This window comes from Macaca thibetana, chromosome 1 (assembly GCF_024542745.1).
Source record: "Macaca thibetana thibetana isolate TM-01 chromosome 1, ASM2454274v1, whole genome shotgun sequence".
Classification (NCBI taxonomy): Eukaryota; Metazoa; Chordata; class Mammalia; order Primates; family Cercopithecidae; genus Macaca; species Macaca thibetana.
The window spans coordinates 125,477,066-125,496,151 of record NC_065578.1 but is presented as its reverse complement, the minus strand read 5'-3'; the positions used below and the strand labels follow the sequence as shown (position 1 = coordinate 125,496,151).

At 42.5% G+C, this 19,086-nt stretch overlaps 4 protein-coding genes across 30 annotated transcripts in view; 1 reads left to right on the top strand and 3 right to left on the bottom strand.

Moving 5' to 3' along the window:
- Positions 1–19,086, bottom strand: part of S100A1 (S100 calcium binding protein A1) — a 1,186,348-nt gene that overhangs the window by 612,381 nt on the left and 554,881 nt on the right. The gene's annotated exons all lie outside the window — the stretch shown is intronic.
- The window catches only part of S100A8 (S100 calcium binding protein A8), a 675,486-nt gene that overhangs the window by 379,510 nt on the left and 276,890 nt on the right, over positions 1–19,086 (top strand). The window lies entirely within an intron of this gene.
- Positions 3,757–5,464, bottom strand: SPRR1B (small proline rich protein 1B). The gene is made up of 2 exons (XM_050756400.1): positions 5,421–5,464; positions 3,757–4,330 (listed from the first exon to the last, which is right to left on the bottom strand). Exon 2 carries the CDS (start codon positions 4,309–4,311, stop codon positions 4,042–4,044), a length of 270 nt encoding a protein of 89 aa, XP_050612357.1. The 5' UTR covers positions 4,312–4,330; positions 5,421–5,464; the 3' UTR covers positions 3,757–4,041.
- Positions 12,917–13,210, bottom strand: LOC126935087 (small proline-rich protein 3-like). Its single transcript, XM_050756259.1, has one exon. The coding sequence runs from the start codon at positions 13,208–13,210 to the stop codon at positions 12,917–12,919; it is 294 nt and encodes a 97-aa protein (XP_050612216.1).

The window sequence follows — 19,086 nt, the reverse complement described above, 5'->3', positions numbered from 1 at the left end:
CCTCTATCTTTCACCATCTGCAAAAATTAACTCAAGATGGATTAAAGATTTAAATGTAAAGCCTCAAATATAAGAATCCTGGAAAAAAACATAGGAAACACCATTCTGGACACTGGTCTTGGGAAAGAGTTTATGACCAAGTTCTTAACAAGAATTGCAATGAAACTAAAAGTTGACAAATGGGACTTAGTTAAACTAAAGAGCCTCTTCACAGCAAAAGGAACTTTCAACAGAGCAAACAGACAACCTACTCAATGGGAGAAGATATCTGTAAATTATCTGACAAGGTCTAATATCCTGAATCTAAAAGAAACTTAAACAACATAACAAGCAAAAACCAAACAATCACATTAAAAGGTGGGCAAAAGATATGAACAGACACTTCTCAAAAGAAGACATAGAAGTGGCCAAAAAACGTGAAAAAGTGTTCAATATCACTAATCGCCACAGAAATATAAATCAAAACCACCATGAGATCTCACACCAGTTAGAATGGCTATTATTTAAAAAGTCAAAAACCAACAGTTGCTGCCAAGGCTGTGGAGAAAAGAGAATGTTTATACACAGTTGATGGGAATATAAATTAGTTCAGTCATTGTGGAAAGCAATTTGGAGATTTCTAAAAGAACTTAAAATGGAGCTACCATTTCACACAGCAATTCCATTACTGAGTATATATGCAAAAGAAAATAGATTATTTTACCAAAGAGACACATCCACTTGTGTGTTCATTGCTGTGTTATTCACAATAGCAAAGTCATGGAATCAACCTAGGTGCCCATCAACAGTGGATTGGATAAAGAAAATGTGGCACATATACACCATGGAATGCTACACAGCCAGAAAAAAGAATTAAATCATGTTCTTTGGAGTAACATGGATGGAGCTGGAAGCCACTATCCTAAGCAAATTAATGTGAGAACAGAAAACTACATACCACATGTTTTCACTTACAAATGGGCGCTGAAAAATTGGGTACTCATGGACATAAAGATGGCAACAATAGACACAGGTGAGTAATAGAGGGGGGAGGGACCGAGGTGGGTATGGGTTGAAAAACTACCTATTGGTTACTATGCTCACTATCTGGGTAATGGACTCATTCATATTCCAAGCCTCAGCATCGCACAACACACCCATGTAACAAACCTACAAGTGTATACCCCTGTATTAGTCTGTTCTTGCATTGCTATAAAGAACTACCTGAGACTGGGTAATTTATAAAGAAAAGAGGTTTCAATGACTCACAGTTCCAGAGGCTGTACAGGAAGCATGGCTGGGAAGGCCTCAGGAAACTTACACTTATGGCAGAAGGCAAAAAGGAAGCAGGCACATCTTCACATGGCAGAGCAGGAGAGAGAGCGAAGGTGGAAGTGCTACACACTTTTAAACAACCAGATCTTGTGAGAACTCACTCACTATCATGAGAACAGCAAGGGGGAAGTCTGCCCCCAAGATCCAATCTCCTCCCACCAGGCCCCTCCTCCAACACTGAGGATTACAATTCCACATGAGATTTGATGGGGACACAGAACCAAACCATATCAACTCCTGAATCTAAAAAAAAGTTGAAATTATAGAAAAGAAAAAAATAATAAAAAATTTAAGAAAGAAAAGTGAGCTGCAAAGCTTACTTAACCAAGAAGGGCACAATCCACCATACACACCTCAGGTTTGATCATAGAGAAGCATATTAAAAAAAGGATAATTCTACAGATGGCAGAACAATGAATAGCAAAATTAAAAGGAGTTCCTTTCAGAGAACAGAATTAACACTTTAAAAGGAACTTCTACCACTTCTGGTTATTGGAGTGGGAAGACTGTGGCTTCACAATGCCTGCCCCATTGGATTTCAGAGTACTAAGGCCTAGAGGCCTCCATGTGTCACCATTATCTTCCTTTGAACATGGTAGTTTTGATTTAGCTCTCCTGTACCTGCATTGTCATTGGTTGCTGGATAACAGGAAGAAATGGCCCATTTGTTTGTTTCATAATTTGCTGAACAAAAGGAGCCATAGGAAGACATGATGGAGAGAATTTCATGTTATCTAGAGATCCTAGATTTTGAGCTGGCGGGGACCATAAGGTTTTTTTTTTTTTTTCCTTAGGGGTTTGTGTTCCGCTTATGAGACAAAAGGAACAGATGGATATTTGAGAACAAGAAGGCTATTCTGTGACTGAAGCTTGAGAAGCTCACCCAAATCTGTGTCTTCCTCTTATTTCTGAGCACACCAGAAACTACATTTCTTAACTTTGTGAGATTGACAGGGCTATGTGACCAAGTTCTACACAAGTCAATAAGAACTGAGAGATGCGTGCCGTTTCTTGTTCCAAGTGGGTAAGTGCAGGGGCACCTTTATATTCAGTCTATTTCCCTGTTCTTATGCTTGGATTTATAGGACATAGCACTTAGAGATGGTGAGACATATGAAGGAAGGACTGTCTCTTCATGACTCTGTGTAACAGAGACTTTACTAACCCATATTGGACTTTTATATGAGTGCAAAGTAACCTTTACTCGATGAAGCCCCAACAACATAGGGGGTGTTGTTATAGTAGCTAATCTGTGCTGACTAGCATGATTACAACACTTTTTTTTCTGCTTGGCTAATTGGTTTGGTGCTAGGAGGCACTTATATTTGGATATGGTGTTAGATTTTACCTACTAATTAAACAAGAAAACCCTTAGGGTAATACAACTTTTAGGGTAAACATTTTTCATATAGGCTTTGTAATTTTAAATAATACAATCAAGTAAAAATGCCATGATCAAAAGTATCACAATTTCTTGAGTTATATCAATGGCATGTAATTGTTTATTTCATTTTCCATCTTAAGAAAAAGAATCTCTTTTATACTACTGCAGAAAAACTTGCTTTGTTTCCCAGTTACATGCAAAAGTAACCTATATTTCCATCAATATAAACATATATGCACATGTATATGAATACACTGTTGATAATTCTATCTTGTTTAATTTGACTGGAAACATGTTGATACTACAGGGAGATGAGTGAGGGTGGGTTTTACAGTTCTCACTTCCGTGGTTCGCACCTGTGTGAGAGAAACAGTCTCCAAACTGGATCAGCTTTTGTGCATTACTCTGTGAGGACTCCAGATCTCGTATGTGTTGTTGTATATGTGTGTATGTGTTTTTGAATGAGGGGTGGGGTAGGGAGTGAAGTACATCCCTCCAGGGCACTGCAAATGCCCCTGGCAAGCACCTTAAATCTCCCTTATTCTGTTTCTGGTCCAGAGTTGGCACTCAGAGACTAGAAATGACTAATTGAGATAAAGAGCGGAGTCTGTGCGTCTTTGGAAATCTAGGTTGTAGGTATCAGAGAGAAATTAGTGAGAAGGAGCGGGTTAGCATATGTAGAAACATTACTTGAAATAAACAGCAATTGGCTGATAAGTTAGCAGTCTAAAAGTCAGATTTGGAGGGAAGGCATTCAGGATTAGTGAGTCAGAGTCAGCTTAGACAGGTGCTAACTAAACTCTGGCATGACTCATCGAGTTGCAAGAGGAGAGCCCTGCTCCAGCCCTGGATGCCCAAAGCAACAGCCTCCAGGTGGCATTGCACAACTTCCCATAGGCAGCCCAGGAATGCTTGTGGGGGCAGCCCCTCACCCTCCTAGTGCGAGTATCAGATGCCTTCTGGACAAAGCCCTTTTTCACCAACCCATCTCTTTGTACAGCTCCTGCTTCATGAGGGAAAGGAATGAAGTTGTAGAGTCAATGACACACAGTCAAAAGTGGAACTGAAAGTGAATTTAATGGGGGTATAAGGGAGCTGAATCATTTGCTTTGATCTTAAGTCTCTCTTCAGATGAATTCTGAGCAGCTGAAAACTAGCTCTGGTACTAAGACCTTCAGCTTCATTCAGAGACTCAGAGTGTATAGGAAATAAAGCTTCATAGCACATTCTTTTTTGGTGGAGGCAGAATGCTAATTGCAAGGCAAATGGGACTCATACGCAGAATGAGATAGGGGATTCAGCATCTGGTGGCTGGCTCCTCAAGGGCATGGCTGTGGACCACATTACTTCTGCTTGGTCTTCTGCTGGGCTGGTGCTGGAGTGACCGTTGAAGGGCAGGGCTCAGGCACCTTGGGGTGGCAGGGCTCTGGAACCTTGGGCTGGCAGGGTTCAGGCACTTTGGGGTGGCAGGGCTCAGGCACCTTGGGGAGGCAGGGCTCCTTGGTTTTGGGGATGCATGGTTCCTGGGGTGGAGGCTGGCAAGGCTGTTTCACCTGCTGCTGCTGAAGCTGAGGGGGTGGGGTGCAGGGCTGCTTCTGCTGCTGGGAACTCATGCTTCAACAGTGGCTGGTCCTAGAGACAGAACAGATGATTTCAACAGAGAATAACTAGGGAATAAGCCATGGTGAATACCACTTCAAGTCTCTTAAAAAGCAAATGTTCTTCCCTCTTCTTGACCACAAAGAATACTTGATTAATTTCTGAGCCTTGGAAGAAGAGGAACTCAAAGATGATTTGCTCTTGCTCCACTGGAGCAAGGCCTCTCCTGGTGCTCTCTTTCTTCCTACACAGCACAATAACAGGCTTCTAGCAGGAATATGAGACTCGTAACGCTGGATCATTGGAAATGTGAGGCTATTTGAAAAAAAACCTAATAAATTAAATCTACCCACTCATTTCTGATAAATATCATAGCTTACCATCTATGATATAACTCTGACCTCTCTAGAACACTACACAATCCCACCTCTGGCCTAGCTCAAGTGCTCATCTGTCTTAAATGTTTTCTTTGTTCCTGCTCATTCAAGCACTAACGAAACACCACAAATCACTTCATATGGGACTTTTAGGGGCTTCTCTAGAGAAAACCTTCCATAAATCTCTGTATTCCCAAACTATTACAGAACTTGCCCTAATCACCTGGCACTGATGTTACTATTATACATTGCATTTTAGCTCTTATTTCCTGATTAAATTGTAGTATCATAGAGTACATTTTCTGCTGCTTAAATTATTTCTTTGCAACCAAATTGCCAAATATAGTAAGCTCTCACAAAAGTATTTGTTGAAAGAATAAAATTCTCTGTATTAAAATTATAAATAAGAAGGAATTATAATGTCAGGGAAAGTGCTGTGGACCTGGGTTCTAGTCCTTATTCTATGACAAATTTACTATGGATCCCTGAATAAACCAACCTCCTTCTTGCTGACACAGAAAGAGTGAATGAAGAAGAACTGATAATGTCTAAAGTCTCTTCAAGCCCACAGTATGATTGCTTTTAAAATGAAGATATTCCTAGAGGTTAGAATTCAGTTGAACAGTCTGCATGGCTATGACCAAATTCAATAATGAGGAAAAGAAATACCAAGAAGGCCAAGGAGACTCTAATAAAAATTAAATACATAGAATGGATGCTAAAGAGTTCCAAGTAAAGAGACTGACCTGGTGTGCAGAGAGGAATACTCCGTTTGATCCCTTGGAACTGGCGTAGTGTTCCCAGCCAACTGGCTCTTTTATGCAGGGAGCAAGCCCTGCCTCAAGGAAACAGGATCTATCTGGGCTGCTGTGCCTATATTCCTTACCTGTCAGACATGATTCACCCCTCTTCCCTTATCCACCGGTTGACTCACTTTTGTGATGAAACCTGTGGCACTTGCTGTCTGACAAGGATGTCACCTGGGCTTTATCCCCCTGAGTACCCTTTGCTCCCAGGTGTAATGTTTACAGGGAGGGTGGTGTGGGCTGAAAGAGGGAGAAGGAAGACATTCTGGGGCTGCTGGAACCAGAAACAGTCCTATCTTCTGCAAGAGTCTAATCCTCAGCACAGGTGACACTTGTAGGGCTGTTTAATATTTGAAGTGAATGTAGAGATAAACAATAGGTATTTCTGGTTCTTCTGGAAGGCCAAAGGCATGGTGACCAGGTGAAAAGTAGTAATATTCTGTTAATCCATCACTCAGTATACTCTTGCCTGGCAGGGGAAAGGAGAAACTAAAATGATTCTTTTGGTTCTAAAAAGCCTTTTCTCCAAGGAGGAACTCAGGGTAAATAGCATAAGGGCAGGCTAACCTCTTTCTATGAAGGAGAGTTCTGAGCAGTGAAACTCTGGGAAGAATGGTCACATTCAGAAGCTCTGGAGCAACTTGGCTCTTTTAGTCCATCCGTTTATTCTGTCCATTGTGACAGCAGGCCCTGAAGACCCTGGTTTTCATGGGGAATTCCTTCTCTGCAGCCAACATGGGAAGGAACAAAGGAGCTGGGATTCCCTGAGCCCTTATATCAAAGTTCACTCTCCTCAAGATAAGATGAAATTTAGGTCACTAATCCAGGCCTACCTGCAGTATACAACCTGTTGCTAGTGTGGTTTTTGGAGAACCCAAACTATCCTTCAAATCCAGGTGTTGGATGGTCACTCCCTCACTATTTTCATTCATCTAAATGTTTGTAGAGCACCTGCTGGCTGCACAGCTGTGTCACCTCTCATGAACTTCAGCCCAGGACCAGCCAGCTACCACCAGAGGTTCCTCTGCTTAGCCACTGTTCTACCTTCCATTTTCACATGATGCCTGTTGTGTAGTAGCTGCTCAGAGAATTGACAATTATAGAATAAATGAATGAATGAATGGAAGGATGGCGAGACGGATGGATGATATTATTTGCAAAGAGACACCAGAGGCTGTTTTGAGAATACCAGGAAATTTTTTATAGGGGAAATCCTTCCTTGCGGCAGGCCCTATGGTGTAAGCTGAGAAAAGCTGTAAGAGCTTAGCAAGAAGGAGATGTTTCTGTCATTTTACCCACTATGATTTGGCTGTGTTCCCACCCAGCTCTCATTTTGAATTCTCACATGTTGTGGGAGGGACCTGGTGGGAGGTAATTGAATCATGGGGGGAGGTCTTTCCCGTGCTGTTCTCGTGATAGTGAATAAGTCTCAAGATAGCTGATGGTTTTGAAAAAGAGGAGTTCTGTACAAGCTCTCTCTTTGCCTACTGCCATCCATGTAATATGTGATGTGCTTCTCCTTGCCTTCTGTCATGATTGTGAGGCCTCTCCAGCCATGTGGAACTCTAAGTCCATTAAACTTCTTTTTGTTGTAAATTGCCCAGTCCCTGTTTTGTCTTTGTCAGCAGCATGAAAATGGACGAATACATCCACATATCTATTTCTCTCTCTCCTTGTTTAAGTAGTCACTTCACTTTGATCTGTGGCCACTGTCATCACCATGCCCCTTGCATCAGCTGAGCTCTTTTCTAGACTTGGACACAGGCCTCTCCTCAAACCTGCTCCCTGTAGACCCTACAAAGGGAATTATAAGCACACTTTGTTTGCAATATGGTGGGATTATCAGGCCCAAGGCAACCTGCTTCCTGCTTCTCGGTCCTCCATGCCACCAGGGCCAGGACCTGGCCGACCTGAACCTCAGCTCTGAGGCTGGGTCCCTGCCTGCCATGTCTTTCCTAGACCCATATGTCTTGGGGGAACTTTCATTCAGGATGCTCTTTAGGTGTTGACCTGATGCACTCACTTGACATATCTCCTCTCCCTCAGTCAGCGCTATTCTCAGTCTAGCTTCTAAACTTTCTCATTTTACTCTTCTGCTGTTTTTTCTAAATTACATTGAATAGCTAGGTGTAAAGACCCCCCAGCTGCTTTTTTTTTTCACTATACAAGAAAGCTCAGTTTCCTCATCAGTGGTGCTGGATCAGCCATGGATTTACTGGGAAGCCATATGGCTGCTGATTGCAACTAACGTATCCCCATAGTCCTCTGACTTTTATGTCTGTCCTCAGGATGAAAGAACACTGCTCACTGTTTTTATTAACATCAAAGACTGACCTTTCTTGGACTTGCTGATTAACTGTATTGACACCTCATGGATCTCCCTGCAAATTCTCTCTGCCCTGCCTTTTATCCATACACAGTCATATGACTCTTTTCATGTAGGCTTGGATGGGCTTTGTGCAGAAGATACCTGATAAAGTTGCTCTGCCGGACCATACTGCATACCTCTCTCTTCTTGTTCTGGGGCTCCTATGATACTGCAGTGCAGGGCACTCATGGAATGCTTGTGTGTGTACCACTGGGAAGTGTGGAGTAGTCAATACATATGGGCACAGATTTGACAAATGATGATAGTGAGGGAAAGTGAAAGAAGACAATGGATAAATACTTCCTGCCTTCATCTCCAGGACAGAAAGTTCTGAGACTACTTCTTAAAGATCATCAGAAAGTCCCATCCATGGACTTTTTAATGGTTGCATAGTATTCCATGATGTTTGTATATGAATCACATTTTCTTTATTCAGTTCACTGTTGCTGAGCATCTTCATTGATTTCACATCTTTGCTAAAATATATTCTTTGTGCAATATAGATGAAGCTGAAGGCCATTATCCTGAGTGAACTAATGCAAGAATAAACCAAAGACTGCATTTTCTTACTTATAAGTGGGAGCGAAGCATTGAATACACATGGACACAAAGGTTGGAACAATAGACACTCAGGAGTGCTTGGGGGGAGGTGGAAGATGGGAATGTGTTGGAAGGTTACCTGTCAGGTACTGTGCTCATGACTTGGTGATGGAAATCATTTGTACAGCAACCCTGAGCAAGATGTTATTTACCCATGGAACAAGCCTGCATGTGTGCCTCTGGAAGGAAGAAGAAGAAGAAGAGGAGGAGGAAGAAGAAGAAGAGGAGGAGGAGGAAGAAGAAGAAGCAGGAGGAGGAAGAGGAAGATGAGGAGGAGGAGGAAAAGGGAGGAGGGGGGAGGGGGAAAGGGGAGGGGGAAGAAACTACTATATGACCCAATAAAAAAAGAGGTAAGACACTCGTTTCAGCATTCAATTTTGAATAGCTTTGTAGTAATTATAATAAAATATTTCAGGAAGAAAGTACATGTTTGGGAGGAACTAACCGTTGTTGAGCTATCAGTAGAGCACCTGTATTAGCTACTTTATGTTTGAGAAGTGACTGTAAAATAATGATTACAAGTATGAACTCTGCAGCCAGACTTACTGAGTTTTGGTCCCAACTGAGCTATTGGTGACTCTGGGCAAGTTATTTCCCTAACCTGTGTTTCAATTTCTTTGTACATAAAATGAAGATAGTAGTAGCTATCTCACAGTGTTGCTGGGAGGACTAAATAGGTTAATAACAGCAGAGTGTTTACAAGAGTAACTGGTACAGGGATTGTTCAATAATCATTAACTGACATCATATATGCCAATTAAGTTACAAAGTCACTTTCTCTCCCTTTTCCCATTATCCAAGGACCTATAAGGCAATGTCTTCGCAATTATAAATGACTGAGTACTGAAATGAAAACAATTATATTGTTACAGTCCTAAAATAAGTCAATAAATTTACTGAGCTGCTATTAAAAAAAAGTCCCATGGACTTGACTGTCAGCTGTTGTGATGTGCAAAATGGTAATGCCTTCTTGAAGGAACATTCCTTCCTTCTCGTATTTCCCTTTGTCCATTATTCCTCTTCCTTGGGATTGCATTCCCAAATAAACTTCCTGCCCATGAGGCATTAGTGTCAGGCACAACTTACTGTAGGAATCAGGTTAAGACGATCATGAAAGAGGCACATAATTCAGGAAGCAGATATATAAACACAATCATTATAAGGATGGAAATCAATGCACAGAGCACAGAAAGTTGGGCAGTTCACTGTAAGAAAGTTGAACTTAAGTTCCTTTTTTGGAAACTCTGGAAAGGTTGATGTGGCTGGGACTTGTCTTTTCCTCGCTTATCCTGGAATGCTGCATGACAATAAATTCAGGAAAGAACCCTTCTCTGTTTAGCCTCATCCCAGGGAGATTAGAGACTGAAGCTTGGTGAAGAGGCCTTCATCATTTCAGGCTTTGAAGAACATTTGATGGAGAGTCATGAGAGGGAGGATCCATTTGTCTTTGTCATGTTTCCCCACTACCAGCTTCTGAGACTGCTTTGGGGAATGTGTTGCTGCTGACCAGATGAAAGAGGCTTCAAAGTAGACTCTGGCAGACACTGTCTAGGTGGTTACTGAAGAGGTAGACACTGAGGAGAGACAGTGTAGTTGTGGACAGTGGTGAGGTGGGCTTTGTGAAAACGTGAAAGGTGCTGGACACTGAAAGACTATGTCTCTAGACCCCAGGAAGAATATGTAACAGGATATGCAGGTAAGATTACAGGAGCTGACTGGCAAGGCTACTGCCAGAAGAACACTATTCTTGTTACTTAGGATTATCTGAAAGAAAGGGAGGCAGAGGTTGCAGTGAGCTGAGATTGAGCCACTGCACTCCAGACTGGGTGATAGAGTGAGACTCCATCTCAAAAAATAAAAAAAAGGAAAAAAAATACTATATAATTCATGATGTGAAAAACAGCTATTAAAATGAACACTAACATTAAACAGCCAAAGATAACTAACCACTGTTTATATTTTGCTGTATTATTGGGATTTTTTTATCTTCCATCAACCCACATGCATACACATATATATATTAACAAAGACACATAGCATTGTAAATGGAATGAATACCAAAAAAACCCACATAAAAATGCTTTAAATCATAATTTTTATGTGTGAGATATATTTTCCACAATAAATATGTATTTTTAAAAAGCAGTCCCAAACAATGGGAACAAGCAAGTGCATGACTTTACATTCATAATAGCTGTGTATCATAGAGTCCACTTCCCCACCCAGAATCAGCCTACTTAATTGTGATTGGTCCTGAAATTATCTCTAGACTTTCTATCACAGAATCAGCAGTAATTTGAAGCCACCTCATCATGCGCATACCTAACAGGCCCAAGTGACATCATTCTCTCTTGCCAGTTTGACAACTACTCATCATCTTGTAATGATTCCTTGGACAATTTTTTTCTTATCATTTCCAAATATCTCTGAGGTCTGGCAAAACCTATTTGGAGTACCTGTGTATCATGCAGGTGTAACCTGTCACTGGCTTCACACTTCTTTGATATTATGAACCATGTAACCTGTCAAGAAATGGTTTGTTCCCCGGTGATTACTGTAGACCTTCAGAAGTTTTACCATCCTTTCTGCTGTTAGAGACCATTCTACAATATCCCAGAGCCACTCAACACAGACCTGCAAACCTGTTGGTCACCCCTGAAATAAAAAAGACAAGACTGCAGGAGAGAGTTGGGAGCTGGGAGTCTGAGGAATTATACTCCAGGGTGATGCAGAAACATAATTTCAGGGTTACGTTAATTAACTTTTTGAGTATCAATTTATTTAAGAAATGGAGCAACTCTACTAGGTGCCCTTTAAGTCTCCTTTCACTCCTGAGGTTTTATACCTTAATTACCTACTCTTTCCTAAATTGGTGGCCAGTTGTTCACCTCACCTAAATTGTGTAATCCTAATCCCTGCTTAAAACCCACATCTTATTTGGAATTACTGAATAAATCTGTTTCTGTGGGTTATTCTGAGGGAGAGAAAGAAAAAGAGAGATGGGGGAGAGAAAGAGAGAGAGACTGTATAGTGCATATTTGTTTGTGTGAGAAAGATATGAATGTCCTTGTAGCAGGACGAGCTGCAGACAAAACTCCTCAGACACCGAGTTAAAGAAGGAAGGGGTTTATTCAGCCGGGGGCATCAGCAAGACTTCCGAGCCGAGTCCCCTGAGCCCAGCAATTCCTGTCCCTCTTAAGGGCTCACAACTCTAAGGGGGTGCGTGTGAGAGGGTCGTGATTGATTAAGCAAGCAGGGGGTACGTGACTGGGGGCTGCATGCACTGGTAATTAGATCGGAACAAAACAAAGTAGGGATTTTCACAGTGCATTTCTACACAATGTCTGTAATCTATAGATAACAGAACCAATTAGGTCAGGGGTCGATCTTTAGCTACCAGGTCCAGGGTGCGGTGCTGGGCTGTCTGCCTGTGGATTTCATTTCTGTCTTTTAGTTTTTACTTCTTCTTTCTTTGGAGGCAGAAATTGGGCATAAGATGATATGAGGGGTGGTCTCCTCCCTTATTCTAACTTCTAGACAAGACTGCAAACTTATGCAAGGGAGGCACTGTGTATCCTCCACTCCCTTTTGCTCCTCCAGCTTCAGGCCTCCCTGTACATGGCGGATACCCAGCAAAAGGTAACATTGCCTGAGACAATGAGAGTAGAGCTTGTGTGAGTGATTATGTGAGTGTGTAACTATTTAAAGTGAATCTGCCTTTTAGTGAGTGTCTGTATGTGTATGTCTATATGTGTTGGGGTATCTGGAAGGTAAAATCAATAAAGAAAAATGGAATATCAAGTTCAAATATGTAGGGGTTAAGTTTTCTAGGAATAGACAGGAAATTAGTGGGAAGGATACTAAGGATTAGAGGTGGCCTGGAGCAGGCACCATGGAACCCAGGCATGACTCAGTTCAGTGCAAGAGAAGAGCCTGTGGCTTCCCAAAGTGACAATGTCTATGCACCATCACAGAATGCCCATTGCCATTCCAGTAACACCCCCAAGTGTACCTCCACACACACATAGAAACATACAGTACTGGGTTTAGATAGATGACTTCTACACCAACTCCTCTGTCTCTGTAGGTCCTAACTCACAGTGGGGAAACAAGGAAGGAGGAAGATTCAGTCAATGACACACACAGCCAAGACTGCAATTAAAAGCGATTTAATGAGGGATACATACGCTTCTTTTCATTCAAATCTTCAGATGAACCCTGAGCAGCTGAAGACCAGAAAAACCATTAAGACTTTCTGTTTAACTCAGGGGCTTAGAGAATTCTTCAGAGTGTGCGAACAAAAGCTTCATAGTACATGTTTTTAGGATACAAATAAGGGAGAAACTATGACTTGGGGTGACAATGTATTGGTTACAAGGTCTACAGACAATTAAGAAACAGAAGCAGATGGGAGGAGGGTGTCCAGCATCTGGTGGTCGGCTTCTCAAGAGCTTGTCTGTGCACCACATTACTTCTGCTTGGTCTTCTGCTGAGCTGGGCCTGAAGTGACTGTTGAAGGATGCGGCTCTGGTACCTTGGTGTAGATTGGCTCAAGGGCCTTGGTGCAGCCTGGCTCAGGGACCTTGGTGTAGCCTAGCTCTGGAATCTTGGTGTTTCCTGGTTGTGGAAACTTTGGGTAGCCTGGCTCCTTGGTTATGGGAACAAATGATTCCTGAGGGGGGGGTTGGCTGTGTTGTTTCACCTGCTGCTGTTGAAGCTGAGGGGGTGAGGTAAAGGGTTGCTTCTTCTTGTGGGAACTCATGCTTCAAAGGATGCTGGACCTAGAGACAAAAAAGTAGATTCAGTGCTTTGATTAAGTAGGAATGAAGCCAAATTCAATGCCAAACATCTTATTGCATGTCCCCAGAGGAATGAGAACTTTGAACTCCTGGGCTCTTCTCTTTCTTCCTGTTTTTTGAATTTAATATCAAAGGAAACTTTGATAATCCCCATGCAGTTTCAAAGAGAGAGTTAAAGTTGATTTGTTCTGCTCCATATAAATCGTATCCTCTAAGCTTCATTTTTCCTGGTATATCTAAGAGCATACACTAGCGAGGGAGCCTAACAAGCCTTTGAGGACTGATGGGACGCCCCAGATTTGCAATAATTTGGAAAGGTCAATAGTCTAAAGTCTACTCAGTCATGCCTACCTTATGCAGTGCCATAGTTCTCATAGGAAAACTCCATCTAAACCTCCTCCTGAGGCCCATATGATCCAGCTGTGACCCTGTTTTCACCTGGTGCCCACTGCACATGTTTTCTGGAAGGCTCTCCACGCCAACACTACTCTGCACCTGCCCACCCCTCATGGCTGTCCTCCCTGATGGTCTCATTGTAAGATTCTCCCGGGGCCTGAAGGCTTAAGGAGGTGAATAACTCCTCCCTTCTCAGGACCAGTCCCAAGGCGCAAGGCCACTTGGGTCAGCAGCGTGTGTCAACAAGATAGCAGAAGCAGGAAGAGAGGTGGCTGGAGGACACCTACCCCAGCTAGGAGACACCTCCCTAGGCTGGAAGACACGCACCCCTGAAGATCCTGAAAGAGGCCATCCAGGTACAAGGTAGCAGACTAGGACACTTCCTGTTTACAGGAGGCTATAAAACGTTTGCCCCGTCCTCACTTGGGGCTGATGCCATTTTGGGCCTCAGCTCACCTGCACCCAGGCGCTCATTAAAACAGCATGTTTTGTCTCGTGTTGTCTGTTGGCACGTTCTTGGGGTTCGAAATGATACAAGAACCTTACACTCATTTTCCTTATTTAGCCACAGCATGGTACATGATTTGTCCTCTATACTGTCACTCCCCATGCTGAATGTTTGCCAATTTTGTGTATGTGTTATGTTCTCTGATAGATCATAGGTTTGTGTAGCAAGGAAAAATTTAACTTTTTTTTTTTCTTTTGAAGAAATGGGTGCAGCTGGAAACCATCATTCTTAGCAAACTATCACAAGAACAGAAAACCAAACACCGCATGTTCTCACTCATAGGTGGGAACTGAACAATGAGATCACTCGGACTCAGGAAGGGGAACATCACACACCGGGGCCTATCATGGGGAGGGAGTAGGGGGGAGAGATTGCATTGGGAGTTATACCTGATGTAAATGACGAGTTGATGGGTGCAGCACAGCAACATGGCACAAGTATACATATGTAACAAACCTGCACGTTATGCACATGTACCCTACAACTTAAAGTATAATAATAATAAATAAATTTTAAAAATTAAAAAAAAATTAAAAAATTAAAAAAAAAAAGAAACTGAAAAAAAAAAAAAAAAGAAAAAGAAATGGGGTCTTGCTATGTTGATAGGCTGGCCTCAAACTCCTGGGCTCAAGTGATCCTCTAGCCTCAGCCTCCAATGTTGGTGGGACTACAGAATGTGCCACTGCACCTAGATTTAAGTTTTGAACATCCAAATTGCCTAGTGCAGTGCCTTTGATGCTGACGATTCTCAAAATCATACAGATGATTAAAATATCACTAAAAGTGCCCTGGGCATGGAGTCTAATTCATTCCTCCTGCTCAAGGAATGGCACTCTAAAATAAATCACTTCCCAGTTCTGAGTCTCTATCCCACAGCTGTAATCTGAGTGGGAAGTCAAGAAGAACTGCTTTAGTACCCTTAAGTACAATCTGCAAATCCATTTCAAATAACTATAGCCTTAGCATTGCAAGGAGACCCCAATCCAAATAAGATACAATTAGGTGACTATTAAGCAGTTTCAGGTGGGAAATCTTACCTCAGAAGATTGAGCTCCCTGGCCTCTCAGGTCTGGTTAGGAGTCTCTGGCCAAGTGGGCTTTCGTAACCCCTGCTATAAGGAAGTGGATTTGGGGAGGGCTGCTTTACCTTCATTCCAGCTGTGAAACCAGGCAGGCCTCAGTTAATTTAGAAAGTTTGTTTTACTAAGGTTGAGGACGCATGCCCATGACACAGTCTCAGGAAGTCCTGAAGACGTGCCCAAGGTGGTCAGAGCACAGCTTGGTTTTATACATCAGACATCAATCAACACATGTAAGATGAATATTGGTTCGGTCCGAAAAGACAGGACAACAGGAAGCAGAGATGGGGGCTTCCAGATCATAGGTAGATAAGGGACAAATAGTTGCATTCATTTGAGTTTCTGATTAGCCTCTCCAAAGGGGGCAATCAGATATGCATTTATCTCAGTGAGCAGAGGGTTGACTTTGAGTAGAATGGGAGGCAGGTTTGCCCTGAGCAGTTTCCAGCTTGACTTTTCCCTTTAGCTTAGTGATTTGGGGGCCCCAAGATTTATTTGCCTTTTATTCTTCCCCCCTTTTCTTTTGAAAAATCTTTTGGAGAAAGCGTTTTAGAAGAAATTGAGTCTCTGTTCCCAGGTTTCATCTGATCTCTCATGGCTAGGATGGTTTATTCCTAGATGGGTAGGTCCTGAGTTGTTAGGAAAGCTCATTTTAGCAGGTTGTGAAGTCTCATGTTGTATGAAGAGAAAATAGGGGGAGGAAGGGAGAAAAACAAACAAAAGGAAAACCCTGGAAAATCGATATAGGATACATTACTCTGAAGTCCATACATTAGTAGGCAGGTATGAAATTGGCTTGTATATGTAAATAGGTTGCTGTTATTTTCTTCCGAAGTTTAAGTTGTCTAGCTTCAGTTTGTAGGGCTTTAAGAAAGCACAGCTTAGTTTTCAGTGACTCCCAATTAGCAAAAATGGGGGGAAAAAGAAGGAAAAGAATTGAAAACATTATTTGGAAGACTTGCAGCCAAGAAAATTAGAATTTGGTCCAAACTGTAGAAAATAATAACAGTTGAGGAACATTAGGCAAGACTGGAATCTAACAACAGGTATACTGTAGTTTTTGAAGCATAATAACGATACTTAATTTTCCAAATAATAAGTCCTAATAAAAACAGCATGAAGTCAATTAAATTTGTTTTTCAAAATTTTATAAACCATCTATAAAATGTTAATCTTGACCATAAGATATAACTTCCAGAAATCTTTTATAATCTTTATGACATTTATTAAGGAGTCAGTTAATGCCTTTATCTTTTTATGCGGCTTGCCCCTCTGTGTCTTTTAATTGGGGCATTTAGCCCATTTACATTCAAGGTTAATATTGTTATGCGTGAATTTGATCCTGTCATCATGATGCTGACTGGTTAATTTTGTGGACTTGTTAATGTAGTTGCTTCATAGTGTCATTGGTCTGTGTACTTCAGTGTTTTTGTAGTGGCTGGTAACGGATTTTCCTTTCCATGTTTAGTACTTCCTTCAGGAGCTCTTGCAAGGCAGTTCTGGTAGTGATGAAATCCCTCAGCATTTGTTTGTTTGAAAAGGATTTTATTTCTTGTTCACTTATAAAGCTTAGTTTGGCTGGATATGAAATTCTGGGCTGAAAATTATTTTCTTTAAGACTATTGAATAGTGGCTCCCAATCTCTTCTGGCTTGTAGGGTTTCTCCTGAGATGTCCGCTGAGAGTCTGATGGGCTTCCCTTTGTAGGAGACCTGGCCTTTCTCTCTGACTGCCCTTAACATTTTTTCCTTCATTTATTTGACCTCGGAGAATCTGAAGATTATCTGTCTTGGGGCAGATTTTCTTGTGGAGTATCTTATTGGGGTTGTCTGGATTTCCTGAATTTGAATGTTGACCTGTCTTGGTAGTTTGCATAGGTTCTCCTGGATGATATCCTAAAGTGCATTTTCCAACTTGGTTCCATTCTCCCAGTCTCTTTCAGGTACTCCAATCAGTCATAGGTTCTGTCTTTTACACGTTCCATAGTTCTCAGAGGTTTTATTGATTCCTTTTCATTCTTTTTTCTCTAATCTTGTCTGCCTGCCTTGTTTCAGCAAGGTAGTCTTCAAGCTCTGATATTCTCTCTTCTGCTTGGTCAATTTGGCTATTGATACTTGTGTTTGCATCACGAAATTCTGGTGCTGTGTTTTTAAGTTCAGTCAGGTCCTTTATGTTGCACTCTAAATTGGTTATTCTAGTTAACAGCTTCTGTAATCTTTTATCATGGTTCTTAGCTTCTTTGAGTTGGTTTAGAAGATAATCCTTTAGCTCAGTGAAGCTTGTTAGTACCCACTTTCTGAATCCTACTTCTATCAGTTCATCCATCTCTACTTCAGCCCCATTCTGTGCCCTTGATGGAGAGGTGTTGCGATCATTTGGAGGAGAAGAGACATTCTGGCTTTTGGAATATTCAGCCTTTTTGCATTGCTTTTTCCTCATCTTTGCGGATTTATCTCCCTTTGACGTTTGAGGCTGTTGACCATTGGATAGGGTTTTTGTGGGGTCTTTTTTTTTTTCTTTTCTTTTTGAGATGGAGTCTCGCTCTGTCGCCCAGGCTGGAGTGCAGTGGTGCGATCTCAGCTCGCTGCAAGCTCCGCCTCCCAGATTCATGCCATTCTTCTGCCTCAGCTTCCCGAGTAGCTGGGACTACAGGTGCCCGCCACCACGCCTGGCTAATTTTTTATATTTTTTAGTAGAGACGGGGTTTCACTGTGTTAGCCAGCATGGTCTCGATCTCCTGACCTCGTGATCCACCCACCTCAGCCTCCCAAAGTGCTGGGATTACAGGCATGAGCCACCATGCCCCGCCTTTGTGGGGTCTTTTTTGTTGATGTTGTTGTTACTTTCTGTTTGTTTGTTTTTCATCTAACGGTCAGGTTTCTCTTCTGCAGGTCTGCTACAGTTTGCTGGGAGTCCAATCCAGACCCTGTTTGCCTGAATATTACCAGTGGAGGCTGCAGAACAGCAAAGATGGCAGCCTGCTTCTTCCTCTGGAAGCTTCGTCCCAGAGGGGTACTGACCTGATGCCAGCTGGAACTCTCCTGTGTGAGGTGTCTGGCAACAGCTGTTGTGAAGTGTCACCCAGTCATGAAGCATGGGATCAGGGACCTGCTTAAGGAAGCCATCTAACTGTCCCTTAGCAGAGCTGGTGCACTGTGCTGGGAGAATCCCTCTCATCCAGATCAGTTGGACTCTTCAGAGCTAGCAGGTAGGAAAGATTAAGTCTGCTGAACCTGAGGCCATGGCTGCCACTTCCCCAGGTGCTCTGTTCCAGGGAGATGACAGTTCTGTCTGTAAACCCCTAGCTGGAGTTGCTGGAATTCCTGCAGGGAGGCCCTGCCTGGTGAGGAGGGATGGATCCAGTTTCCACCTAAAGAAGCAGTCTGGCCATGATCTGCCATTGCTGCTGTGCTGTGCTAGGGGAGTACTGCCCAGTCCAAACCTCCCAGTTTCCTTAGCACTGACAGGGGAAAACCACCAAGTAGAACTACAGTAATGGCAGCCACCCCTTCCCGCAGGAACTCAGTCATCTAAGGCATACTCTAGGCTGCTGTACTGGCCAGCAGGGATTTCAAGCCAGTGGATCTTAGCTTGCAGGGTTCCTTGGGAGCAGGACCTGCTGAGTGAGGCTATTTGGCTCTCTGGTTTCAGTCCCATTTTCATGGGAGTGGATGGTTCTCCTGCCTCACTGGAGTTCCACATGCCATTGGAGTAGGTAAAAACTCCTGCAGCTCAGTACCTGCCCAAACAGCCTCCAATGGGAGCAGCTGTGGTGGGTCTGCCCAGTTTTGTGCTTGAGACCCAAGGCCCTGATGGTGTAGGGCCATGAGGGGATCTCTTGATTCTTGGACTACAAAA